The sequence below is a fragment of the Salmo salar genome, chromosome ssa12 (genome assembly GCF_905237065.1).
Source record: "Salmo salar chromosome ssa12, Ssal_v3.1, whole genome shotgun sequence".
NCBI classification, from domain to species: domain Eukaryota; kingdom Metazoa; phylum Chordata; class Actinopteri; order Salmoniformes; family Salmonidae; genus Salmo; species Salmo salar.
This window is the reverse complement of record NC_059453.1, coordinates 67,930,345-67,957,554: the sequence shown is the minus strand read 5'-3', so window position 1 is coordinate 67,957,554 and position 27,210 is coordinate 67,930,345. Positions and strand designations below refer to the sequence as shown.

General features: G+C 44.1%; 3 protein-coding genes and 1 pseudogene across 4 annotated transcripts; 1 reads left to right on the top strand and 3 right to left on the bottom strand.

The window, feature by feature from the left end:
* The first annotated feature begins 539 nt into the window (after nucleotides 1–539).
* On the top strand, nucleotides 540–1,931 carry LOC106565690 (olfactory receptor class A-like protein 4). Its single transcript, XM_014133060.2, has 2 exons — nucleotides 540–626; nucleotides 756–1,931. Exons 1-2 carry the CDS (start codon nucleotides 540–542, stop codon nucleotides 1,752–1,754), a joined length of 1,086 nt encoding a protein of 361 aa, XP_013988535.1. The 3' UTR covers nucleotides 1,755–1,931.
* A 430-nt stretch (nucleotides 1,932–2,361) lies between these two features.
* Nucleotides 2,362–4,012, bottom strand: LOC123725656 (olfactory receptor class A-like protein 4; annotated as a pseudogene).
* Nucleotides 4,013–8,573: 4,561 nt separating this feature from the next.
* Nucleotides 8,574–16,309, bottom strand: LOC106565646 (cyclin-L1). Its single transcript, XM_014132974.2, has 10 exons — nucleotides 11,392–16,309; nucleotides 11,109–11,183; nucleotides 10,826–10,935; nucleotides 10,623–10,743; nucleotides 10,312–10,376; nucleotides 10,074–10,173; nucleotides 9,568–9,826; nucleotides 9,228–9,318; nucleotides 9,030–9,095; nucleotides 8,574–8,940 (listed from the first exon to the last, which is right to left on the bottom strand). The coding sequence occupies exons 1-10, from the start codon at nucleotides 11,635–11,637 to the stop codon at nucleotides 8,778–8,780; spliced, it is 1,296 nt and encodes a 431-aa protein (XP_013988449.1). The 5' UTR covers nucleotides 11,638–16,309; the 3' UTR covers nucleotides 8,574–8,777.
* Nucleotides 16,310–16,897: 588 nt separating this feature from the next.
* Nucleotides 16,898–22,633, bottom strand: LOC106565647 (von Willebrand factor A domain-containing protein 1). 2 transcript variants are annotated; one of them, XM_014132977.2, is made up of 6 exons: nucleotides 22,332–22,633; nucleotides 19,243–19,794; nucleotides 18,502–18,819; nucleotides 17,957–18,232; nucleotides 17,314–17,595; nucleotides 16,898–17,118 (listed from the first exon to the last, which is right to left on the bottom strand). In XM_014132977.2, exons 1-6 carry the CDS (start codon nucleotides 22,414–22,416, stop codon nucleotides 17,069–17,071), a joined length of 1,563 nt encoding a protein of 520 aa, XP_013988452.1. In that variant the 5' UTR covers nucleotides 22,417–22,633; the 3' UTR covers nucleotides 16,898–17,068. The 2 variants fall into 2 exon arrangements, with proteins under 2 accessions (XP_013988452.1, XP_013988451.1); XM_014132976.2 differs by having other exon boundaries at nucleotides 16,898–17,595.
* Between the last annotated feature and the right edge of the window lie 4,577 nt (nucleotides 22,634–27,210).

Genomic DNA, 27,210 nt, shown 5'->3' with positions numbered 1-27,210 from the left:
ACACAATCACATACCCCTGTTAAAATAGGAAGATTTCACCATGTTTTATTTGTTTGAATTAACCATTTACAGCCTGCTGTGTAACAGGGCAAAAAAATAAATACATGTCTGGACACCCACTGAAATGAGCTGAAATTATTTGTATATCTTTATGGTCTCAGGTGTTAGTCAGCCTCACATGTCTTGTAGATGTGGCCTGTCTGTGGGGTATGAGTTGATAAGAGGTGTGTGTCTTTGCAGCTGGCCAATGGAGTGAAAAATCTGCATGCCTTAGCAGCAGGTAAGGGCATGGTATCTAGGCGACAAATTATTGGAGTAAATTGACCCTGAGCCGGGTCAGCAACGGGATGGCTTTGTTTGTGGATGAGTGTGTGTGTCTATATAAATAGTTCACAATGAACAGGATAAAGGCAGATATACAATGGATACCCTGGTAGAGTAACAGAGTAGGGAGAGTAGCTCTCACCACTCTTGAGAGTTGAGACACATCCATGCAATGAATAAGAAATAAATAGTAGCGCCATGCTAAGGAGGATGCGATGTCGGAGGTCCTCACTGTAGATGCTATTCTGTTTGGGTTTCTGGTCTTCTCTGGCATCCTGGGAAACATACTGGTCATCCATGTGGTGAGGAGAGAACTATCAAAAAAATAAATGGAACCCAGCTGCCAATAGCCATGGAATATCAGCCTAAGAGGACATCACACAGTGTTTAGTGTAATAATGAATTATACTCTCTCTCGCCCTCTCTCTCAGGTGTTCCAGTCGGCCATTGAAAGTTTGTCTCGTCGGCTCCCTCCCTCTGACACCATCCTGGTGAACCTGTCGCTGGCCAACCTGCTGACGTCTCTGTTCCGCACGGTACCCATCTTTGTGTCTGATCTGGGTCTGGACGTGTCACTGTCCCAGGGCTGGTGCCGCCTCTTCATGTTTCTGTGGGTGTGGTGGCGGGCCGTGAGCTGCTGGGTCACTCTGACCCTCAGTGCCTTCCACTGTGCCACCCTGAAGCGCCAGCATGTGGCCATGGGCCCCCTTGCACAGGAGCATGAGAGGAGGAAGGTGTGGGTGGCTCTGGGGCTGGTCTGGGGGCTCAATCTGGCCTTTTCCCTGCCAGCGCTGGTCTACACCACACATGTCCAAGGCAATGCCACGGTGGAGCTGATGGTGATCAGCTGCACCACCAGACCCCTGCTGGGCTGTATGTGGGAATTCCCCTCGGAGGAGCAGGGCTCAGCTTTCGCCTCCACCTCCCTGGCCCTCAACGAGGTGGTTCCCCTGGTGCTGATGGTGGGCACCAACCTGGCTACGCTGCACTCGCTGGCCAAACACATCCGGGCCGTCACCTCGGCGGGCGAGGCAGGGGGAGGGACGCATGGCGAGCTGGACAGACACGTGGCCAGTGAACGCAAGGCCAGTCATGTGATCATGTTGCTGGTGATGCTGTTTGTGGTGTGCTGGGTCCTGCAAGTTGCGGCGGTGACATACTATAACCATAACAGGGGGAACCATGCGGAGGAGCTGCTGACTGTGGCCCACTTCTCTGCCTCTGTGTTTGTGGGCTTCAGTCCCATGGTGGTGGCTCTGGGACACGGCAAGCTGAGGAGGAGGATCATGAGGATGATCGCTGGCTGTGCTGACAGAGTGAAATGTCAACAGGAGAAAATAATAGATGAAAGCAAAGCTCCAGACAAAAGGGAGAGGACTGCAAAACAAACCGTTTTCACTATTCAGAAGGAGAGAGAGGTTATCAAATAAGAGGAGAGAGTTAAAGCAAATATGAATGAATGAATGAATGAATGAATGAATGAATGAATGAATGAATGAATGAAGGCGTACCACTTTGTATGGAATCATTAATTAACCAATGCTTGCCTCCCCTTCAGTCTGTGTTTAAATGTCAACATGTATATAAAACCATGTCTAAATATGTAATAACCCAACCAATAAATACCATAGTACTTTTAAAGTATTGGAATGTTTAAGATCTTCTACATTTGGAGTATTGAAATATTGTGAAGTTTGTGAAACTCTGATGTAGAGGAACCTCAGGCTGGGAGATGGTATATGACTGTTTTTTAAAGAGCAAACAAGTCAGAACATGTAACAACAACTATCTACAGCTAGGAGTGCCCTCTTACGTACAGTCAATATATCAAAAACATTCTCTCACTCACAAAAAGGCAGCTTGCCAGAAATAAATTGTGTTAATGTAGTCTCACTGACAAGTACAGAGTATCACATTTTATTCCAATTAAGAACTCAACAATATTTTCTACAAAACCCCTCCAAACAAGTGACAGTGCTCTTCCTCAGTACTGATCACTGCATCCTTAGAAATGGTCATATAAAATGAATGGGTTTGTCTGTCATAGCGGCCATATTAAAACAGCCTTCCTAAGGAAGAGGATCAAAATGGATGCCAATGGTTAGAGGAATGCTAACAACCATATAATTCTATGTTACTGTTAGGCTGAGGGCAAGTATAATATCTTTCCACTGACTTCCCCATAATGTCAGTTGCAGTGTGTGTGTCAGAGTGTGGGCTCTGTCAGTGAGTAAGAATAGACTTAATGACAGCACGCAGCCGCAGGTGACCCACTGCCAGCACGATGGGCGAAATGGCATTGAAGATGGTGTTGGCAAAGCGAGCTGTAACCAGGAGGAACTCGGCTGACAAACCTCGGTTGAAGTTAAACTAGTTTATAGAAATGAGGCTGGTTCCCCAAGACCCAATGAAGAGCATTATGAGGGCTGGAATCACCTAGAGAAAGAGGGAGGGCAGGGAGGGAAAATACTGTGAAACTATTTACCTGTTTTCTTTTTCTCTTAGCATAAGGGTCATAAAACATACACATAAACATGTATTTTCTGTAATAACACTGTTTGTTGAAAGCGAACCTGGATCCTCAATCAATCAATCAAATGTATTTATAAAGCCTTTTCTATATCAGCAGATGTCACAGAGTGGTAAATTAACACCTTGGTAATCCATAAGCCATTTCTTCCCACATTCCTCATGTTACAGGTACACATTACATGTGCTGTACTTCTCCATCCTTCCATCCACAGTAAGCAGGGTACATATAACACGGCATAATTCTGAATCCTGTCCAGCCTCTTTCACCTTGACAGCTTGTCTCTCGGCCGGTGCCCTCTTCAGGGCGGGTGCGTCCGTGGTCATGTGTGCGGTGTAGCGGGTCCTGCTGTGGGCATAGAGCGTGTAGAGGGAGGCAAGGTTGGTGATGGCCATCAGCATAATGGGCACTGTCTCGTGGATCACCATGGAGGTGGTGGCTTAGGCCAGGCCCGCGTAGCTGGAGGGGAAGTCCCACAAACAGCCCAGCGGGGTGCGTGTGCTGCTGTTGAACAACATCAGGGTCTGCATGGGAGGGGGAGGAGAGAAGTGGAGAGAGGAGATGAGAAGCGGGAGGGGATGAGAAGATAGGAGAAGAGAGGAGAGGGGTGGGAAGTGTCGGAGGGGAGAGGACAGGAGAGGAGACAAGGCAGGGAAGCCACACTCACACCCCCATCAAGAAGCAACACTGGTCTCTGGAGGAGTACAGCTACAGAGAGAGAGAGCTGGGTGTCAGTTTTTGTGTGTGTCTGTGTGTGTGTGTACACAATAGTGTCGACCGGAACAATACTAATTCCAGCAATTATGGCACGGTATATTGTCAGCTTGCTTTCATTTCACATAGCATATCTCCAATCACAGACCCCACCACCCTCCCTTGCGCTTACATTTTAAACTACCACTCCTCAAAGATCAGCGCAAAACCCTCTGATATCTTAAATATCAAATCCCATAATCACAACCCTTTTACTTAGAGCCCAAACCACACACAATCCCCATACCTGCCTCTCCCTTGTCTCGAGCACCCACATAAAGCCATTATTCTTCAACATCCTCTACTCCAGTGCTCGACCCTTGTCCCAGACCAACCCAGCTCCAGGTCAGCGATGACCAGCAGGGCGTTCCTCAGGACAGACATGAGCAGGTTGGAGAGGGCCATGTTCATCAGGTGGAGTTATGTACTCCACTGGGGTCTTTGAACACGTTCTCCCCGATCACACCAACCACTGTGGTGTTACCCGTGATACCCAGCTGGATCAGAATAATGTACAAGGCGGTCTGAGTGGAAGACGTGGTGACACAGAGCCCCATCCCCACCGGCTCCTGCCCTCTCAACTCCGGCATTGGGGCCTCCATCTCAGCTACTGAATTAGAATGAGTCCTGGTTAGAATACTTTGTCTCTCTGCATCCTAATCCAGGGCACTATTTTCAGAAGTTTTTTTTTTTTAGAAGAGCGAGTTATATTCCAGTAACTGTCAGCTCCATTCTATCTGCATCTTCTAATCCACTGCTAGATGTTTTATTCTAAACATGAACACCTAAATACAAATGCACAAAAAATACGTATCTATTTCAGGTACACTTTTATACACTCCCTCTCTCTGTAGCATCCAGCACAAGCCCAACCTCCCACAGAAGTACCTATGTAAACTCACCATGGAGACCAGATAAATACAAAGTAGTTCCTGGCATATCCATCCACCTATCTTTCCCTAGTTACTCAACTAACCTCTGCTAGGCCAGAGATATTGTGGGGGTTCCAATCCCAGGGTTTAGCTACTGAGCGCGCATATAAAGGGAACACGAGAGATTCATCAGTCAGCCTAATTGAAACATGTTTCCTTAGCAGCTAGGTTCATTATGATGCCTAGCTTCCCTAGGGAGGGATGTAGAGGTGTGTTTGGTTGTGGTGCTGAATGGGTGGCAGGTAGCCTAGCAGTTAGAGGGTTGCCAGTTTGAATCCCGGGTACGACAGGAAAACGTAAAGCTAGCAACCGCAGCGTTGTTGGTATCAAAGTCCTAGAAGCCATTGAGCAAGGCACTTAACCCCCCACAACAGCATCAAAACCTGTATATATCAAATTTCAAATCAAATTTATTTTTATATAGCCCTTCGTACATCAGCTGATATCTCAAAGTGCTGTACAGAAACCCAGCCTAAAACCCCAAACAGCAAGCAAAGCATGTGAAAGAAGCACGGTGGCTAGGAAAAAATCCCTAGGAAAAACTCCCTAGAAAGGCCAAAAACCTAGGAAGAAACCTAGAGAGGAACCAGGCTATGAGGGGTGGCCAGTCCTCTTCTGGCTGTGCAGGGTGGATATTATAACAGAACATGGTCAAGATGTTAAAATGTTAAAATGTTCATAAATGACCAGCATGGTCAAATAATAATAATCATAGTAGTTGTCGAGGGTGCAACAAGCACGTCCGGTGAACAGGTCAGGGTTCCATAGCCGCAGGCAGAACAGTTGAAACTGGAGCAGCAGCACGGCCAGGTGGACTGGGGACAGCAAGGAGTCATCATACCAGGTAGTCCTGAGGCATGGTCCTAGGGCTCAGGTCCTCCGAGAGAAAGACAGAAAGAGAGAAAGAGAGAATTAGAGAGAGCATATTTAAAATCACACAGGACACCGGATAAGACAAGAGAAATACTCCAGATGTAACAGACTGACCCTAGCCCCCCGACACATAAACTACTGCAGCATAAATACTGGAGGCTGAGACAGGAGGGATCAGAAGACACTGTGGCCCCATCCGATGATACCCCCGGACAGGGCCAAACAGGCAGGATATAACTCCACCCACTTTGCCAAAGCACAGTCCCCACACCACTAGAGGGATGTCTCCAACCACCAACTTACCGTCCTAAGACAAGGCCGAGTATAGCCCACAACGATCTCCGCCATGGCACAACCCAAGGGGGGGCGCCAACCCAGACAGGAAGACCACGTCAGTGACTCAACCCACTCAAGTGACGCACCCCTCCCATGGACGGCATGGAAGAACTCCAGTAAGCCAGTGACTCAGCCCCTGTAAAAGGGTTAGAGGCAGAGAATCCCAGTGGAAAGAGGGGAACCGGCAAGGCAGAGACAGCAAGGGCGGTTCGTTGCTCCAGCCTTTCCGTTCACCTTCACACTCCTGGGCCAGACTATACTTAATCATAGGACCTACTGAAGAGATAAGTCTTCAGTAAAGACTTAAAGGTTGAGACTGAGTCTGCGTCTCTCACATTGGTAGGCAGACCATTCCATAAAAATTGAGCTCTATAGGAGAAAGCCCTACCTCCAGCCGTTTGCTTAGAAATTCTAGGGACAATTAGGAGGCCTGCGTCTTGTGACCGTAGCGTACGTGTAGGTATGTACGGCAGGACCAAATCGGAAAGATAGGTAGGAGCAAGCCCATGTAATGCTTTGTAGGTTAGCAGTAAAACCTTGAAATCAGCCCTTGCCTTAACAGGAAGCCAGTGTAGGGAGGCTAGCACTGGAGTAATATGATCACATTTTTTGGTTCTAGTCAGGATTCTAGCAGCCGTATTTAACACTAACTGAAGTTTATTTAGTGCTTTATCCGGGTAGCCGTAAAGTAGAGCATTGCAGTAGTCCAGCCTAGAAGTAACAAAAGCATGGATTAATTTTTCTGCGTCATTTTTGGACAGAAAGTTTATGATTTTTGCAATGTTACGTAGATGGAAAAAAGCTGTCCTTGAAACAGTCTTGATATGTTCTTCAAAAGAGAGATCAGGGTCCAGAGTAACGCCGAGGTCCTTCACAGTTTTATTTGAGACGACTGTACAACCATCCAGATTAATTGTCAGATTCAACAGAAGATCTCTTTGTTTCTTGGGACCTAGAACAAGCATCTCTGTTTTGTCCGAGTTTAAAAGTAGAAAGTTTGCAGCCATCCACTTCTTTATGTCTGAAACACAGGCTTCTAGCGAGGGCAATTTTGGGGCTTCACCATGTTTCATTGAAATGTACAGCTGTGTGTCGTCCGCATAGCAGTGAAATGTAACATTATGTTTTCGAATGACATCCCCAAGAGGTAAAATATATAGTGAAAACAATAGTGGTCCTAAAACGGAACCTTGGGCAACACCGCAATTTACAATTGATTTGTCAGAGGACAAACCATTCACAGAGACAAACTGATATCTTTCCGACAGATAAGATCTAAACCAGGCCAGAACTTGTCCATGTAGACCAATTTGGGTTTCCAATCTCTCCAAAAGAATGTGGTGATCGATGGTATCAAAAGCGGCACTAAGATCTAGGAGCACGAGGACAGATGCAGAGCCTCGGTCTGACGTCATTAAAAGGTCATTTACCACCTTCACAAGTGCAGTCTCAGTGCTATGATGGGGTCTAAAACCAGACTGAAGCGTTTCGTATACATTGTTTGTCTTCAGGAAGGCAGTGAGTTGATGTGCAACAGATTTTTCAATTTTTTTGGAGAGGAATGGAAGATTCGATATAGGCCGATAGTTTTTTATAATTTCTGGATCAAGATTTGGCTTTATTACTGCCACTTTTAGTGAGCTTGGTACACATCCGGTGGATAGAGAGCCGTTTATTATGTTCAACATAGGAGGGCCAAGCACAGGAAGCAGCTCTTTCAGTAGTTTAGTTGGAATAGGGTCCAGTATGCAGCTTGAGGGTTTGGAGGCCATGATTATTTTCATCATTGTGTCAAGAGATATAGTACTAAAACACTTTTAGTATCTCCCTTGATCCTAGGTCCTGGCAGAGTTGTGTAGACTCAGGAAAATGGAGCTTTGGAGGAATACCCAGATTTAAAGGAGTCTGTAATTTGCTTTCTAATGATCATGATCTTTTCCTCAAAGAAGTTCATAAATGTATTACTGCTGAAGTGAAAGCCATCCTCCATTTGCGAAGGCTGCTTTTTAGTTAGCTTTGCGACAGTATCAAAAAGAAATTTCGGATTGTTCTTATTTTCCTCAATTAAGTTGGAAAAATAGGATGATCGAGCAGCAGTGAGGGCTCTTCGATACTGCACGGTACTGTCTTTCCAAGCTAGTCGGAAGACTTCCAGTTTGGTGTGGCGCCATTTCCGTTCCAATTTTCTGGAAGCTTGCTTCAGAGCTCGTGTATTTTCTGTATACCAGGGAGCTAGTTTCTTATGACAGATGTTTTTAGTTTTTAGGGGTGCAACTGCATCTAGGGTTAAATTGAGTTCCTCGGTTAGGTGGTTAACTGATTTTTGTCCTCTGACGTCCTTGGGTAGGCAGAGGCAGTCTGGAAGGGCAAATAAGGAAATAGAAACAAAAAAAACATGATATAAAACATTAGGATATCACTTATTACACAGTGTGTTTCCTATGGGTGAGTGGTGTGCGCCTTTCTCACCTGCTTTGGAGGCAGGGGAGAAGCTGGAGGGGACGTCCAGGGTGGGGGTGCCCACAGCCAGCAGTCCCCCTCCTGCTAGCTTAGCCTTGGCGATGCGTGCATCCAGGGCCAGGTGATACTGGTCCACTTCTTTTAGCATACTGGGGAGGGAGACGTTGGGCAGTGAGTACAGCCTCAGGATCCGCCCACAGATCTCCCTCATATATATATATATATATATATATATATATATATATATGAGTCTTTCGGAGGGGTTGGGTTAAAAGCGTAAGTCACATTTCAGTTAAACCTTGTGTGCGGTTGACCAATACAGTGATCTAAATCACTTGATGCCATTCATAAAACAAGACAACAGATCATCTAAAAGCATTTTTATTTCAAAAATATTGTTCAGACAAAAGCTTTGGACTATGATCTTAGAGCATAGTTTCCCAAATTATAATGTAATACAAACAATCTACAAAAGTGAAAACATTGGAAAGTCTGGCTTGTATTTGGTCCATGATGTGCTGTTCCATAGGTCATTTACGATAGCTCTTCCTTGATAACACCTATGAGAGTTATCTTCTACGTGAGTATTCATCTCTCCTTCCTCTTCCTCGCTCCCTCTCCCGTTCCCGCCGACGCTCCCGCTCTTTTTCCCTTTCTCTATCCCTGCGACTGATTTTCTGGCGGTGGGTGGGAGAGACAGAGCGCAAAGGAGAAGACACACTGCGACTGCGTCTGAAAACAGAGAGTGAAGTTAGTCTCAGAGCTCAGAACCAAAATGGAGTCCATATGAAACAGAGTAAGGCACAGTGCTTCTTCCATACCTTCTTCTGGAAGGAGACATGGACTGAGTCTCTCTCCTCTCATCACTACGACTCCCTCTTTTCTTCCTGAGTGAGAAAAAAAAGGAGAAAAGCAAAAGTAGAAGAGTCTTCATTTCATGAGGGAAAGCAGCTCCATTCAATCGCACAAATATACCCAGTACAGATATCCCCATACTCCAGTAGAGGAAGAATACTTACTCGTCTCCGTTAGTGAGTTTCCGGCAGGCATTTTTTAGGGCGACTTGATTTAGGGGAGACTCCCTGTTGGTCTGTGGTACAGCAGGCGACGCTAGGACAAAGAGAGATGAGCATACGGAACTTTGTAGGAGGAAATGGTTCAAAAGTCAAAGGGTTGCTAAAGGAAATGATGAGCACATGAGACAAACAGAAGTGGAGAGGACGGTAATAATCATTTAAAAAAAGATGCCAGGATGCAAAAATAAGGAAATAGAAACAAAAAAAACATGATATAAAACATTAGGATATCACTTATTACACAGTGTGTTTCCTATGGGTGAATGGTGTGCGCCTTTCTCACCTGCTTTGGAGGCAGGGGAGAAGCTGGAGGGGACGTCCAGGGTGGGGGTGCCCACAGCCAGCAGTCCCCCTCCTGCCAGCTTAGCCTTGGCGATGCGTGCATCCAGGGCCAGGTGACACTGGTCCACTTCTTTTAGCATACTGGGGAGGGAGACGTTGGGCAGTGAGTACAGCCTCAGGATCCGCCCACAGATCTCCCTCAGGTCCTCCTCAGACGCACCAAACAGCAGGAACCAGGGGGGCTGGTCCGGCAGAGGGATCTGCATGGAAGACGGGAGGAGGGTGAGGAATCAGACAGGTGGTCATGTCGCTGTTATGGATATCTGGGAGCTATATAGACCAGCTAATCATGTTTGAGCATATGTCCTTAGATAAAATCTTTGTTTGTGTAGTAGGTGTGCTGATATGTGCAGGTGTATGAATGACAACCTGGGATGGTATACTACTGTAAAATACCTTATGTGTTAGCATGTTTAAAGCACATAAGTGTACACTGTAGTGTCCTACCTGAAGTGTTCTGGCTGACAGGTAGATACAGGCACAGGCCACGGTCTCAGCACTGAACCTCAGGAACACATCTGTCCTCAAACTGTCATTCATGTAGTTCCTAGAAAACAGACAGCAGCAGAGAGAGGCGGAGAGCGAGATGAAAATAGATAAATAAGAACTCTTCCTAATATGACATTCAAGATACATTGAGAAATGATTAAACAAAATAAAGACAAAATATCAAGAAGATACTCACCAAGCTGTCTGTACCAGCTTTGTATTCTTCTCACACTCCAGCACCTGGAGGTACATCACAATGATCTGTGACAGAGGAGCACAAAAACTGTTAGGGATGTGTTCCCAAGACCAGATGCAATGTAAATTGCCGTAGACAAGATAATTTGTTAGGCATGTCATGGTAATACAAATCCAAGCCTACAGTAGCAATCACAACAAACCAGTAGGACAAACAGGGCCTAAACCACAGTGGTTATCAATTGTCCTGTTTTAGATAAAATGCGCCACTGAATGTATTGAAGGTGGTGAGGTAAGGAGTCTGCTGCTTGCCTTGTGGGGGTGTTTGACATGCACACAGAAGCCCAGCTCCTTCAGCACTCTCCTCTCCGTCTTGATCACCTGAGCCTTGGCACTGATGTAGCTGGCATCCAAAGGCATGGGGACCTGGGTCCTGGAAGATACACATGGTTAGCGATATACACAATAACGCAAGAGGGTTGGGAGAACTGGAAGAGGAGTTCAGAACCCCTTACCTTTTGCCTTTGCTGTGTTTGAGGTGGTAGAACACATTGAGAACATCGCGTACCCTGCGCGGTTCCTCCTCAATCTTTGAAGCCAGGTGCACACAAGCCATGGCAACCATCTGGAAAGAGGCAGGCAGGGAGGTAGATGGGTATTTTGAGAAGGGGAAAGAGGACAAATGGCATCATGGGATTAGTTAGTCACAGCAACAGGGTGAACGTTTGCGCTAAGTTTGATAAAGGATTTTTGCAGTGGAACTGGTTGCCAAACAGAGCAGGATAATGAGGGTCCTACCTCTGCACAGTGTCTGACGAACGATTTGCAGTAGTAGAACCTCTGGAAAAGGATCTGCCCCGTGGCCATGGCTACCTGGAGAGAACGTTTATCAATTAACTTGCTAACTACGATTTAAATCCATCGCATGGCCTGCCTCATTGGTAAACAACATGCGTCTTTAACTTAGCTGTTGATTTTAGACATGGTCTCGTGTTTGACCTGTACAATTAGATTTGTCTGACTTTGAATGCAAATTCTACTTAACTTCGGCACAATAGTTAGCTAAATAGCTGTTACCAACCTGCGGGAGTCTAAGCAGAATACCCGCGGCCTGTATCAACTCACAGCCCCGCATTCGCAGCTGCTCCTCGGTATCCGCGGAGAGCCCATGTTCAGCGGACGGACTCTGCTGTAGTCGCTCCGGCGGCAGGAGACAGTTATCTAAAGTTAGGGTTACACCAGAGTATATTTTATCCCCTATAAGAATTCCCTCCCCGGGAATTCTCAAGTCTTCTGCCGCCATCACATATTCAATAGTCGGTTGCATGACACCAGGCAAGACCGAGGCCCAGTCCAGCCCGGGACTCCAGTACAGTCTCTACCGATTGGATGGTCCGTATGTAAACCGCGCCCCTTGCTATTCTTCATACTGGTTGTGATTGGTTATTGTGGTCTTGAATTTCGTTGCGTAAACCAATAATAGCAGTATTTTTTAAACGGTGGAAGCTGTTAATTTTTATTTCTGCAAATTCCGGTGTTCATCGTTTTGTAAAAGTTTGCATTGTTTTGATAACAGAATGTTATTTCTAAGCGTGTGTTGCAGTTGAAAAAGTTATTGTCTCTTGAGGGAAGAGCCTATCATTGATAAAATGGACTCACTTGGGTAAAAAAGATTTGCTGTTTAATAGGCTAAATCTTAATTAATGCAGATCAATCTATGGTGGGGCTGCAAGGCATTTGACAATTTTGTCTAGAGATATTAATGGTCATACTGTACCTGACAACAATCATACAGTTGCCTGTGTGTGTGTGTTTGTGTGTGTTGTATTGATTTCTACACTCCAAATGAAATTATTAAAAAAGAAGAAGCAATTTACACTCGTTTTATTACCTCATATGATATTAACATTGAGTACATAGAATACAAGGGTCGTTCCACTTGAAAAAGTACAAGAAAGTATTTCGACACCCACCATCTCAGATTGTTCTTATATAATTTCTGTCGTTAGAAACAGATTAAATTAGCATCCTGCAAAATAATTTTGTTGATCTCTGAGAAATGAATCTAATTGATTGCACCCAAATTGGCCATTTAAATGTATAGGATTCGTATAATATTCAATAAATATAGTACTTAAAATCCGATTTCCACCAAATATACTAACAATTAAATACACATGACGAATCTCAAAAGCCACCCACGGACCCCCCACACCAAAACCACCCCAGCAACGAGTATATATGATCAGTTCTCTATGTCTGAAAAGTAGTATGAAGCTGCTGCTCGGAGTATTGTTTCTTTATCCTATGTAATGCATTCCCAGTGAATTTGGTGATGTCCCCCGTTTATAGAAACCAATCATTGAAGTCGTTTGGTTTATGTGCCATTATACATCCTGATACTACCAGGTTCTGACCACTAGATGGTGCTGTACCTGCTATTAGGTGATTAAAAAATATAAATAATCCCCTCCCCTCAATGTTGGTTTCCTTACCAGGTAAACACTAAAGTTTCTAGCATTTGTGGCACAAATCCAATGCAAGTCAATGGTACCTATATTAGCATTTTCACACTTCATGTCCAAATCATCCTAATGTACCAAAACATGTATTGTGTAACTCAATAGCTAGGTTTCCATCCAATTGGCAACAGATTTTCATGTGAATATTCTAAAATCCACATTAAGAAAATATGCACATTTTCCCACCTGTGGTGTTTCCACCAAACTGACTTGTTTCCCCCAAAAATTAATAGGTGATGACTTAGTGCACACAAAATGTAGTTTTTCCTCAAGTTTTCATATACCGAATAAACATTTTAAATGTGTTTCCATGGCATTTTCCATCGATAGTTTTGTTAACAAAACTGTTGAGCAAAATAGCAAATGTGCCTACTCTGGTCTTGGCACATGCGCTCTTTAGCTAACAACTTGCAGTGCGGGTAGGCTATACAAATAGTCTAGTGAGTCTACATGATGAGATTATTATGGATAAGAGACAGAATATTTTTATTTGTCAAACGGTAGTCAAGCATCGATCATCATGTCACCAGAATAAGACCTTCAATATTTATTGGAAAACTCATCACTGTACTGTGCACTTTCACCACCCTGTGAAGTTCATTATGATTTATTTAATCTGTAGCCTAATAAACTGCATGGTTTCCCGAGTCATAGTGGGAAGAGTCCTAGGGCTGTTATGGTGACCATAATACCTCTTTGTTAACTGCTCTACACAGAATAGCCACATGTGCACACTCCTTAAATCTTTGGAGAAAATATATTTTCTATTTTATTCAATCGTATTCTTCAAACTATAAAATAATGCAATGGAATTCTAAGCAAATCTTGTATGCTAAATTAACTAGCCATATGGCTTAGCCATATCAGGGCCTAACACAAGGACAACTCAAGAGTATGCTATTCTGTTATTCTGAAATAGACTTCTTTAGACCTGTCTAAAATAAATAATGAATTTATTGTGATGGTATAGGCTGTATTACATGGATTTAATAGACTTTTTAAAATGTAGATGTTCCAAAGGTCTGCATCAGTGGCTTGTAGGCTATGCGTGGAAGCCAGGAGATGCTAAATGTGTTAATTAATGGTCAATTACCATGAGACCGGCAGTTATTTGCTTGACAATCACAGCTGACAAAATGTCACTACCACCACAACCCTAGGGAGGACCACAAACCATATCACTTTGTGACTCCAAGTTTACTTCGATATGATGGTTATTATTTACAATATTTGTAATTTGCACCACCTTTTCTTGCATAATTAATTTTTCATACACAAAAAGATCCCACCATGTCGAACGAAATAATGATCTGTCTGCATTTATACAATTGTAACGAAACTTCCTGTTTCCATCACAGCTGTCATGTTATTTTTATATGTTGGACTTTACTGGCCTAAAAATTGTGGATGGAAATGTGGTTCCTGTTGTTACTTACAGATGATTTGGACATGAAGTGTAAAAATGCTAATATAGGTACCGTTGATTTGCATTGGATATGTGCAACAAATGCTAAAAAGAAACAGTGGCTCGGTAAACAAAACCAAAGCATCGGTTCCTGTCATACCTTGTCCATAAACTGCTTACAGGGTCAGGAAACCAATACGTCAGTTTGTAATTTGGGTGAACTATCCCTTTATTAACATTGAGGCGGCATGGAGTTGTTGGGGGTGAGATTGGCGCAGTGTCGTCTGGTGGGAGGTGCTATAGAAGGTAGCTCATTATAATGGCTGGAATGGAATTAATGGAATGGTACCAAACACATGGAAACAACTGGTTGGACTCCGTTCCATTGATTCCATGCCGGCCATTACAATGAGCCCGCCCTCCTATGGCTCCTTCCACCAGCCTCCTCTGGATTGTCGTGGGGTGTGGGGGGTCTGTGGGTGACTTTTGGATTCCTTGTGTTTTACTCATTGTTAGAAAAAAGTTTGGTCCAAATCGGATGTTAGGTACTATATTTATTTTACCTTTCTTTAACTAGGCAAGTCAGTTAAGAACAAATTCTTATTTTCAATGACGGCGTTGGAACAGTGGGTTAACTGCCTTGTTCAGGGGCAGAACGACAGATTTGTACCTTGTCAGCTCAGGGATTCAATCTTGCAACCTTTTGGTTACTAGTCCAACGCTCTAACCACTAGGCTACGCTGCCGCCCCAGTTACTATATTTATTAAATATTATATGAATCCTATACATTTAAATGGCCAATTTGGATGCAATCAATTCGTTTAATTTCTCAGAGATCAAATTATATTTCAACCAAATATTGTTGCTGGAATGCTTATTTAATCTGTTTTTCTACTACAGAAACAATTTCAGAACAATCTGAGATGGTTTGTGTCATGGCTTGCTGAAATGACATGGAACGACCCAGAAGATGAGATGTGAGAGGAAATGTTTTCCTGTTTTCAGATATTGCAATTTATCTACCCTCTATATGAGACCAATGCATTGCTGTTCAATTGGAACATGGGCGTAGTTTTTTGCATTATATTCACACTTAGGGGTGTACTGTGCAGCAGACAAAGAGTTGAAAAAGTTGAACATAGGCCTGATTGTCACAGCCTGTGGTAAAAGATGTGTCCCACTAGATGGCGATCTTTGCAAGCAAGTTCACAAGAGCCAGGCTGATGGGTTCATATGTTGACTGCAGCCTATTATGTGGAAGCTAAACTGAAAACTGAATATAAAAAATATGTGAGAAAGCGTACAAGTACATTTTGATTTTACATCATGTTTATGAAGTGAATATAGTTATCTTTTTATCAGAAATTATTAAAATGCCTATGTGTAACAGCATGCCCACAATATGACCAGATGGATGATGGGAGAGAAGATACGGTTATTCAAGAAAGTTAGGGGGTTCTATGTCTTCTTTGTCCCCCTCTATCCACCCTTCTTTCTCTTCATCCCCATCCACCTATCCCCCATCAGTGGCAATCCTTCTCATTGGAGTCAGAGAAATGGAATCCATCCATTTGGATCACAACAGCTCTATGCTGAAGCTACACTTCTTTATCTTGACCCAGATGACCCAGTACCTCTCTTCCTTATGAAATGACAACATAATCCACTTACATGGCCTTCAGAAAGTATTCATACCTCTACTTATTACACATTTTGTTGTGTTACAGCTTGAATTCTAAATTCTTGAAATGTATTGTGTACATGCAATGCCCCATAATAACAAAGTGAAAACATGTTTTTAGACATTTTTGCCAATTAATCGATAATGAAATACAGAAATATTATTTTCAAATGTTTTCATGCTTTGTCAAATTGGTTCTTAATCATTGCTAGGCAACCATTTTCAGGTCTTGCCATAGATTTTCAAATAGATTTAAGTCAAAACTGTAACTCAGCCACTCAGGAACATTCACTGTCTTCTTGGTAAGCAACTCCAGTGTAGATTTAGATTTGTGTTTTAGGTTATTGTCCTGTTGAAAGGTGAATTCCTCTCACAGTGTCCGGTGGAAAGCAGACTGAACAAGGATTTTTTCTGTGCTTAGCTCCATTACGTTTATTTTTTATCCTGAAAAACTCCCCAGTCTTTAACGATTACAAGCATACCCATAACATGATGCAGCCACCACAATTGTGCTTGAAAATATGGAGCGTGGTAGTCAGTAGTGTGTTGTATTAGATTTTCCGCAAACATAACATTTTGTATTCAGACGAAAATGTAATTGCTTGCAGTATTACTTTTGCAGTATTACTTTAGTGCCTTGTTGCAAACAGGATGCATGTTTTGGAATATTTTTATTCTGTACAGACTTCCTTCTTTTCACTCTTTCAATTAGGTTAGTATTGTGGAGTAACTACAATGTTGTTGATCCATCCTCAGTTTTCTCCTATCACAGCCATTAAACTCTGTAACTGTTTTAAAGTCACCATTGGCCTAATGGTGAAATCCCTGAGCGTTTTCCTTCCTCTCTGGCAAAAGGGTTAGGAAGGACACCTGTATCTTTGTAGTACTTAATGACTCAAGACATTTCATTTTTAATTAAGTTGTACAAATGTTGAAAAACATTATGTGGTATTGTGTGTAGGCCAGTGACAAAAAATCTAAATTTAATCCATTTAATTTTGGGCTGTAACACAACAAAATGTGGAAAAAGTCAAGGGGTGTGAATACTGGATAATCAAGTGGTTTGAAGCGACATAGAGATGTGACTCCATTGTACCACAGCATTGATGTGGCAATAAAGCACTTCAAATTTCAAACATTTCCTCCACTTCAGCTCTCTGACTGCAGGCAAATCTCATTGATAACTGCAAAATACTGCCCTATCAAAGTGAGAGAGAGGGAGAGAGAGGGAGAGAGAGAGAGAAAAAGGGGTTATTACTTTCCTGTTGCCATATGAAGACGACTACTTCCTTAAAATTACAATGACTATAATGTGGCGATTCAATAAATCGGTCAAGTCCAATATAAGGCTGGCAGACCTGTGTGTGTGTGTGTCTGTGTGCGCAGTGTCAGACCAGTTTGTGTGTGCGTGGTGCAGCAGAGCCCCTCTCCCCGGGCCGTGCGGTAGACAGGGGACACACACACTCGGCTGCTGGGGGCCAGGTGTGTGAGCAGCGTGGACAAGGAGCCAGGGAGCAGGTATAGGGAAGAGGACGCAGGGCGGGAGGGGATCTCTGTCTCACCCCTCTCCCAGCTGAGCCAGTACCCCCTCAGACCCTCCTCGTGGCCTCGCCACCGGACCTGCACCTCATCACGCCCCACTGGGGTCAGCTGGAGGTCAGCCAGGGCAGGCAACACTGAGATACACACAGAGATACAGGACAAGTTAGTGTCTGTGCTTTGTTATAAAAGCCATAAATCACAGAACGAAAAAAAGAGAGGGGCCAGGCCCAAAGGTAAAAGTGGGAGGGATGGACTCCTTATAAATGATTACGATAAATACATAGAGATCACCTGCTCTTTCCATGACATAGACTGACGAGGTGAATGCAGGTAAAAGCTGTGATCCCTTATTGATGTCACATGTTAAATCCACTTCAATCAGTGTAGATGAAGGGGAGGACAGTTTAAAGAAGGATTTTTAAGCCTTGAGACAACTGAAACATGGATTGTGTATGTCTGCCATTCAGAGGGTGAACAAAAACACACACATCTTACCCTCCTGAGTGCAGGCCTTGACAGACAAAGCCTTCTCTTTGCCAGTGGAGTACAGGGCGCTGATGGTGACCAGGTATTGTGTCTCTTGCTTTAGACCAGTGAGCAGAGTGGTATTCTGATGTCCGTGTAGCATAACCATGTGGACCTGTCCACTGGGTAGAGCTCCATACTCTATCTGGTACCTCTGGACCTGCTCAGGCTGCAGAGGACCCCAGCTCACTCGCACCCTGTCAGGACCTGAGTCTGACACCGTGACCACCGCTGGGCTCAACACCTCTAGGGTGTGTGAGAGGAGAGGACAGGGAGGAAAGGGGAGGGGGATGACAGAAAAATAAAATAGATTATTATTATGCACAACAAGTTGTTCAATAATGTAAAAAGATTAACTACCAGTGTTGATTTTCTATTAGACTATTCATATTTCATATTTCTACCATGTCACTGAACTTTATATTCCACTCCCACATTCCTGACATCTATTCCAATCCCTTTCTTTCCATCCTCTCTTCCTCCTCTCCCAGTCTCCCTTCCTCCCGCCCTCTCACCGGGCAGTGTGGTGAAGTTGGCACTGAGGGTGTTGAGGTAGTCCTGGTTGGACTTTGGGTTGAGGGAGGCGGTGTAGCTGGTGTCTGGTTGCAGACCACTCAGCTCTATCCAGCTGGCATCCCCAGGGAGGGTCCGTCTGTGGTACTGCACCCCGCTGCTGGCCCCGCCACTAGGCTGACCCTTCCCGCCACCTGGCAGCATAGAATTGTAGTGGATCTCATAGAAGCCTGTGTTGGCACTGAGGACAGGACGCCACTGCAGCACGGCACTGTGGGAGGACACCTCTACCACCCGCAGGCCCTCAGCATGGATCAGCTCTAAGAGAGAGAAAGAGGGGTGCGGGGAAAGACATCACCTCAGGTGGGGAGTTTGCATGGACAATACAAAGGCTGCAATCTCAGGACCGTCTATAAATACTTGAGTCTGGCAACTCAGTTCTAGTCAAGCAGCATAGTCCCACCTCTGTTGTAGTGTTAGAAGTGAAAACTATGTGTGCTGAATGGTTTTATACAATGCTGTGCTGTTTGAAGGGCAAATTGTTTTATTTCACATATTGTCATCTATTTCCTCTGTCTTTGTATCCACCCTTTGTGAGTCACTACCCTCCCTCCCTCCTCCCCCTCCCTCCCTCCCTCCCTCCCTCCCTCCCTCCCTCCCTCCCTCCCTCCCTCCCTCCCTCCCTCCCTCCCTCCCTCCCTCCCTCCCTCCCTCCCTCCCTCCCTCAACCCCGCCCCACACACCAATGATGGCCTCCCTCAGGTCCTCTGTGATGATGCTGATGTCATCGATGTCCACAAAGTACAGGTGGGACTCGATGGGTGCGGTCACCACCCTCCGCAGCACCTGGTAGTTCCCGTGTCCTGTAGAGACAGCCAGCACGGACACGCCCGCCGTTCTCAGCTCTGCCATTGGTCCATCCACTACTCCCGGCTCTACCCCGTCCGTTAGCCACACCAGCACCTTAGGGAGCTTTGTTTCATCCCCAGCTCCAGTCCTGGCTAGCAGCCCCTGTGCCAGTGTGAGGGCAGCCTCAGTGTTGGTGTCCCCCTGGAGCTGCCTGGTCCTCTGCAGTGCCCCCTGCAGGCCAGGCTGGGTGCTGTGGGCGTCCAGACCAAACTCCAGGTGTGGCTCAGTGCCCACCTGCAGCAACCCCACCCTCACCTGGCCCTGCCCCAGTGAGAAGGGGAGGAGCAGTTCAGACAGGAAGCGCAGCAGGCGAGAGAACTCATAGGATGACACACTTCCTGAAGAATCCAACAGGAGCAGGATGTCCCCTTCACAACAGTTCAGAGCTGAGAGAGAAAGGGGGAGAGTGAGAGAAAGGACGAGAGAGAGCGATCACACTGAAGCTATTTATCCCTGATACCGTATATCTACAAAGAGAATTGTAAGCAGGCATGTGGCTGCAAGCCCAGGAACAGATTCCACAAGGCAACAAAAAAACACTTGTAATGAAAAGCTTTTCAAAAGACATTGTTTGCCAATGTTATTACCTGTCGTGGTAGTTCTTTACTTGCTAATCTTCCTATGTCCAAATCTAAATATTAGCTGTTCTTTGTGTGATCAGTCAAAATAAACTTTATTGGTTTAAGCCATTTTATTCAAACACAGACTGGGATCCAAGCCATAGAACATAGGACAACACAGGACAAGTGAGAGGAAAGGAAAGGAAAGAGGGATGAAGAGACGAGTGCTAAAATATGGATAAAGGTATGGGGTTGAGAGATGACTGTCAAGGGAGTGACAGAAATTAAACAGATTAAAAACTGAGGATAGTTGGAAGAAAACGGACACAAACTAGAGAAAGAGAAACAAAACAACAGAGAGAGAGAGCGAGAGAAAGATAAAAAGAGAGACAGAGAACATTATGTGCAGAGAATAGCCACAGTCTGGACAGATGCACTCTGATAAGCACATTATAATTGTCACTGGATCTTTATTCTCAGAAACATTTGAGCCCCATTTGCTCTCTCAACCATCTACATACTATAATCATTTCCAGTAAAATCTAAATCGCTTCTATTAGCACTCCAGTTTCTACACCCCAGCTTCTACTAACAAAACAAAAACACACTTGCAGTAAATTCAAATATAGTAGCTCATACATTTTCATTTGTCCTGTGTCTGACTCAGCTCTCTGCCTCTCTGCTGTGTGTTACTGGTGTGATAGAACGCCTAAGAGGCTGACTGCCAAAGCAGGTTGGCAACAGCTATACAGTATATGGTTGGTAAAACAGTAGACATACCTCTGTCACCTCAGGGACAAGGGCATGTCAGATGAAACCCATCTATTTTTCCATCAGCTGTCATGACCTGTTGTAACAGGTGTATAACCCTGCATGAATGCAGGAGCAACCCAATGATTTTGCTGTTCTAACATGCTATTGGGGTGATGCACTGACATGCTCTGGTCTAGTAAGAACAATACAGGTATCACTCAATCACAAGCTGACGCCTGGTACAGACACAGACGCACAGACACAGACACACACAAATGACTGCCATCATCCAAAGGCACATATACATATTATGCATATTGCGTCACTTCTTCCACACATTTTATTCCACTTCCTGCAGAGCCTTTGTTAGTTTTCATCTCCCTTTATCCCTTTCTCACTCTCTCTCTCTCTCTCTCTCTCTCTCTCTGTGTCACCCACATAAACTTCAGCTCTCTGTTCCTTTCAGAGAGCCCTCTTGGAACAACATTCCACAATCATTAAACTTTTATAGAGCGCTAGAAAATGATGGTGGTGGTAGGGAGAGAGAGGGAGGGAGGGATGAGAGGAAATGAAGGAGAACAGAGCAATCAGGAGAATGGTATCAGCTAATGTCTGAAAACAACCATACAATAGTAACTAACACAGATGGAGAAGAGAGTGAGGGAGGGATGGGAAAGGAGGCAGAGGCACTATCCCCTATTAACCCCTTATAAAATAGATAGAAGCTTAGTGAAATATTGGGAGGAAAAGAGAAGGATCATGAGAGAGAAGAGATCAAAGGGATTTGCAGCTCTCTTCCCTCTGCATTCCACAGTGAGGTGTTTGTGAGCAAGAGAGACTGCGTGTGAGAGATGTAATAGAGAAGAAGTATGGCTTTTCCTTCAAACCCTAAGTCTCTGTTTATGTAATTAAAAAGTAGCTAAAAAAAATCCATTAAGCTTTGTTCCCACCTTTATGACCTGCAGAAAAATGTCTCCAAAGGCTTTGCTTAATATTTTTCAAATAAACCTGAGTCATAGATCCAAATGTTTATTTTTAATTAGTTGGGGACTACCATAAGCGTGGATATATTATTACAGCTTTGTTATTGTAATTTGACAAACAGAATGTTACCCGTTTCCAGAAAAATTCTGGCCTAAGTCAGCAGGAAAAATGTTTTTCTTGAAGACAGCAATATCAATGAAAGACAGAGCTTCCATTGTCTCCCTTTCAACTGTAATGCCAAGAGCTGGAAGGCTCTCTCCCCCTCTCCCTCTCCCTCTCTCTCACACACACACACACACACACACACACTTTACAGAAAAAATATGAACTCTGTCAATAATACAATACACTTATACTAGACCCTGTAAATAAGTTACTATTTTGCTGATACCACACTAATAAGCCATGTGATCAGATAAATATTACGATGCATTCTAAGGAGGTCATTGTTAGAAAACTAATGATTATCTAATGATGTGACTGTGTATCCCGACTTTAATCAGCGCCAACTGCAGAAAGGAACATTGTTGAGAGTCTACAGGAAATATTCTATATAAATGTAAATGTGATATTCAAACGCCATCTCTCTAACCGTGACACACCTGTATAAGGTAGGCTAAACTCACCTGCGTCAGGCACAACGTTTTGTGTGTTGCTTGGCCGGAGTAACACACCGAACAGCAAACAGGAAAATCCAAGCCACTCCATCATAAATTGGATCAATACGTTATGATGAAATAGACCAAACAAGTGCACCCTAAACGGGATCTTCCCAAGTCACTGTCCATGGCATTGTTGTACTGTATTACAGATCCTTCCCTCTCACATTCCCTCGAGCTTCTCATGCGCCAAGGGATCAGTCCGTTTTTAGTTGTACAGCCTAATTGTATCAAGGCTGAAAAGTCATTACGAACTACCCCCCCCCCCCCCCCCACACACACACACACAAGGGCACTCGCGTGCGCACACACAAACAGCGGAGACCGTGTTATCCACACTACCTAATTTAAAACGTATTAGAAGGCGCGACACTCCCACTACCACAGCACGAATTTACCCCCCTCTCCACAAGATCAACTGATAAGGAAGTGCTTCTTCGATTTCATGTCCTCCTCGGCTCTGCTACTGTTTCACCCTCCAATATATTTTGGTCCTCTACTGCCCCTTCTATTTCCCTTTCTCAAGCGTCCTCCCCTCAACAGTCAATAGTTTTTCGGCGTCACTTTTGTTGGACTTCGTCCCTGTTTGGGACATTATCCAGAATGCTTCACATTCAATAGCACGAATGTGATTAAAACTTTATTGACTCCATTAGTAGGCTATTATGATCGCTCTACACTCATACAATACATGACCAAAAGTATCCGCATCGAACATATCATTCCAAAATCATGGGCATTAATCTTAGGCCTCACTCCCCCCTATCTGAGATACCTAATGCAGCCCTCACCCTCCACATACACACCCGTTCTGCCAGTCACATTCTGTTAAAGGTCCCCAAAGCACACACATCCCTGGGTCGCTCATCTTTTCAATTCGCTGCAGCTAGCGACTGGAACGAGCTGCAAAAAACACTCAAACTGGGCCGTCTTATCTCCACGTCTTCATTCAAAGACTCAATCATGGACACTCTTACTGACAGTTGTGGCTGCTTCCTGTGATGTATTGTTGTCTCTACCTTCTTGCCCTTTGTGCTGTTGTCTGTGCCCAATAATGTTTGTACCATGTTTTGTGCTGCTACCATGTTGTGCTGCTGTGTTTTGTCCTATATTTTTATTTATTTTGAATCCCAGCCCCTGTCCCTGCCTTTTGCCTTCTGGTAGGCCGTCATTGTAAATAAGAATTTGTTCTTAACTGACTTGCCTAGTTAAATAAAGGTTAAATAAAAATACAAATATGGAGTTGGTCCCCCCTTTGCTGCTATAATAGCCTCCACTCTTCTGGGAAGGCTTTCCACTAGATGTTGGATCATTGCTGCGGGGACTTGCTTCCATTCAGGTACAAGAGCATCAGTGATGTTAGGCGATTACACCTGGCTCATGGTCGGTGTTTCCAATTCATCCCAAAGGTGTTCGATGGGGTTGAGGTCAGGGCTCTGTGCAGGCCAGTCAAGGTCTTCCACAGCGAACTCAACAAACCATTTCTGTATGGACAGCGCTTTGTGCAGTGGGGCATTGTCATGCTGAAGCAGGAAAGGGCCTTCCCCAAACTGTTGCCACAAAGTTGGAAGCACAGAATCATCTAGAATGTAATTGTATGCTGTAGTGTTAAGATTTCCCTTCACTGGAACTAAGGGGCCTAGCCCAAAGCATGAAAAACAGCCCCAGACCATTATTCCTCCTCCACCAAAATATACAGTTGTCACTATGCATTGGTGCAGGTAGCGTTCTCCTGGCATCCGCCAAACCCAGATTCGTCCATCAGACTGCCAGATGGTGAAGTGTGATTCATCACTCCAGAGAACGTGTTTCCACTGCTCCAGAGTCCAATGGTGGTGAGCTTTGCGCCACTCCATGAAACCCATTTCATGAAGCTAACAGTTCTTGTGGTGACGAGGCAGTTTGGAACTCAGTAGTGAGTATTGATCTTTACGCGCTATGCGCTTCAGCACTTGGCGGCCCCATTCTGTGAGCTTGCGTGGCCTATCACTTTGCGGCTGAGCCATTGTTGCTACTAGACATTTCCACTTCACAATAACAGCACTTACAGTTGACCGGGGCAGCTCTAGCAGGGCAGAAATTTGACGAACTGACTTGTTGGAAAGGTGGCATCCTATGACAGTGCCACGTTGAAAGTCACTGAGCACTTCAGTAAGGCCATTCTACTGCCAATGTTTGTCTATGGAGATTGCATGGCGGTGTGCTCGATTTTATACACCTGTCAGCAACGGGTGTGGCTGAAATAGCAGAATCCACTAATTTGAAGGGGTCCTCACATACTTTTGTATATATAGTAATACCTGGACCCCCTTCAGTGAACAGGTTTGTGCTCTACTCAGGGACGGGAGGAGCAGTGTTCGGGCATGTCCTGAGACAATGCAGGCTAACAGGGTGGAGTGGCAGCAAACTATTCATTGCAATAAACACCTAAGAGCCTTTTATTTAGATTTTTGCACTGACTCTATGCACACTCACAGGACTCTACACAGTCACACAATATTGAATTTGCATATTTTATAAACAATACAAAACATACCTGCCCAGACCCACTAGCCCCCACCCCTATGTCCAGTGCTCTTATCACTTTTCTCCACATGGCCACAAACTGCACGATTTTGTTTCTCTCTGTCGCCATCGCACTTTACATTTTTAGATAAAGCAGTTGACCTTTTCATTGCATGAACGACAGAGAATTGGCTCATTTTCAGTTTAAATATACGTTTTTTAAAGATAATTGATGAGAAGAGTTTTGTCCAACTCATCGGGTATCTCAGTGCACCCTCACATGTCATGTCTTGAAATATACAGACAGACAAATTAAAAGTACATTTACATTGCAATACCGCTGACATCCATCTCGCCACCTCCACCCAAAACGTTTGAACTTTGTAACATTCCCAGAAGGCATATTGAGTCATTAGTAGTTTTACACTTCAGACATGACTCTGCCCTTGTGCTGTAGAATTTCTCTTCTATAATAAATTCTGTACATTCATTTATACTGGATTAAGTGTACATTTTTGTTAACTGTAATCTCGTTAGTGATGTTCTGACATTTCCTCCATCTTGTTCTTTTAAAATATTGGTTCCAATAGTTTATATTTATTTCTAAGAGATTGTCAGTTGGAAAGGCTCTCTGCAAGCTTTTGTATAGCTTACCTATCATATGAATATAATTTTCTTACTCGAATAGGATTCCCTCAAGATTGCTCTGATATCCAAAAGACTTCAAAATGAAATTAAACTTTTAAGTTGGATGTATTTGAAAATATCTACATTGGTCAACCCAAAATTGCTTTTTACAGTTTTCCACAATTGTTTCCACACGTTTTTCCAAAACTCTAAACACAAAACACAAACTGCAAAACTCTACAAAGCTCTAGCAAAAGCAAACACAGCATTCAAAACTGTTCTCTTTCCAAAATGTTTTTTTTTTGCATCAAAATGACATACACATGTCATATGAATAAATCTGTCTATCAACCAACAACACACTGATGTGCTCAACACAAAACACTACTATGAATATCCAATCAGTAGGTTAATGCCTTTTGCATTTTCAGTGTTACACTGTAGCCGGTTGTAAAGATTGTTACAGTAGTGTATACCTACTCAAAAATACATAAATAAACACACACAAATGCAATACAGTAACAAAAACATTTTCGTTTATTTCCAAAATGCTGTATTTTTGAACACTTGTGTTTTGTATGTAACACTTTCCATACCCAACAGGAGATAACCAGGAAAAACATTCAGCAAGATAAAGGTTTTTCTGCAAAAAAAATTAAATAAATGATAGTGGCTCATTCTTTCAAAACTCTAAACACAAAAAGACAAAAACACATGCAAAATGTAAGAAAAAAGACATTAGGCTGCATCCTGCCTCCCATTTTGGTCTGGCCACAGCACCTCATCTACATCACAAGCGATGTTCTCCCTGGCTAAACAGCGGGGAAAGAATCTTCTGGAGTGATGGATCCAGCCACCGAAAGCCCCCACATCAACTTCACCACATGCATCCTCCATAGCCTGGAGAAGAGGCACGGAGGTCATACACCTTCCATCGTCATTTCCCCCCAAAAACTCTTCAATTGGGTTTAGGAATGAGGAATATGGTGGGAGGTATAGAACAATAAATTGTGGGTGGTCGATGAACCAGTTGCGGACCAGAGCAGCCCGGTGGAAACTCACATTGTTCCAGATGACAACATACCTGGGCTGCTCTGATCCACCCCTCTGCTCGGCTGGAATGAGGATGCCATGTAGTGTGTCCAGGAATGTGATGACAAGGGCGGTGTTGTAGGGATCAAGGTTGGCATGGTGATGGAGGACGCCTTGCTGGCTAACGGCTGCGCACATGGTGATATTCCCTCCACGCTGTCCAGGGACATTCACAATGGCACGGTGACCAATAATGTTCTGTCCCCGTCCCCTTCTTTTGGCTAGGTAGAAGCCAGCCTCATCAATGTAAATATAAACGTGCTGAATTGCAGCGGCATCCAGCTCCAAGACTCTGAAACAGACAACAAGACAATATGTGACATAGACCTAGAGCAGTCAATATGGTGAGTCACAAAACACTGGATTACGGTACTGTAATGTGTCTATACAGTGCTGATATGATAGTAAATTCACAGTATAGTACTTACTTGCACATATTCATAGCTCTGTTCTTTAACCCTCTCTGTGTTTCGCTCAAATGGCACCCTGTAGACCTGCTTCATCCAGATCCGGTGTGTAGACAAGCCCACCTGGTGAATGTTATTGAATATTGTGTTGTCTGCAATTATGTGGTTCTGTATTTCTCGTAGTCTAATGGTATTGTTTGCCACCACCATGTTCA

What these genes read in the sequence shown, in the direction of transcription:
- LOC106565690 (XM_014133060.2), top strand. Translation starts at nt 540, where the DNA reads ATGTCGGAGGTCCTCACTGTAGATGCTATTCTGTTTGGGTTTCTGGTC. An exon ending in ACATACTGGTCATCCATGTG is followed by an intron (nt 627 to 755) that starts GTGAGGAGAGAA and finishes CCTCTCTCTCAG; the next exon opens with GTGTTCCAGTCGGCCATTGA.
- LOC106565647 (XM_014132976.2), bottom strand. Translation starts at nt 22,416, where the DNA reads ATGATGGAGTGGCTTGGATTTTCCTGTTTGCTGTTCGGTGTGTTACTC. An exon ending in AAACGTTGTGCCTGACGCAG is followed by an intron (nt 19,795 to 22,331) that starts GTGAGTTTAGCC and finishes TTTCTCTCTCAG; the next exon opens with CTCTGAACTGTTGTGAAGGG. An exon ending in CAAGGCCTGCACTCAGGAGG is followed by an intron (nt 17,596 to 17,956) that starts GTAAGATGTGTG and finishes TGTGTATCTCAG; the next exon opens with TGTTGCCTGCCCTGGCTGAC.
- LOC106565646 (XM_014132974.2), bottom strand. Translation starts at nt 11,637, where the DNA reads ATGCAACCGACTATTGAATATGTGATGGCGGCAGAAGACTTGAGAATT. An exon ending in TGTCAGCCAGAACACTTCAG is followed by an intron (nt 9,827 to 10,073) that starts GTAGGACACTAC and finishes TCTTCCATGCAG; the next exon opens with ATCCCTCTGCCGGACCAGCC. An exon ending in ATGTCTCCTTCCAGAAGAAG is followed by an intron (nt 8,941 to 9,029) that starts GTATGGAAGAAG and finishes CTCTGTTTTCAG; the next exon opens with ACGCAGTCGCAGTGTGTCTT.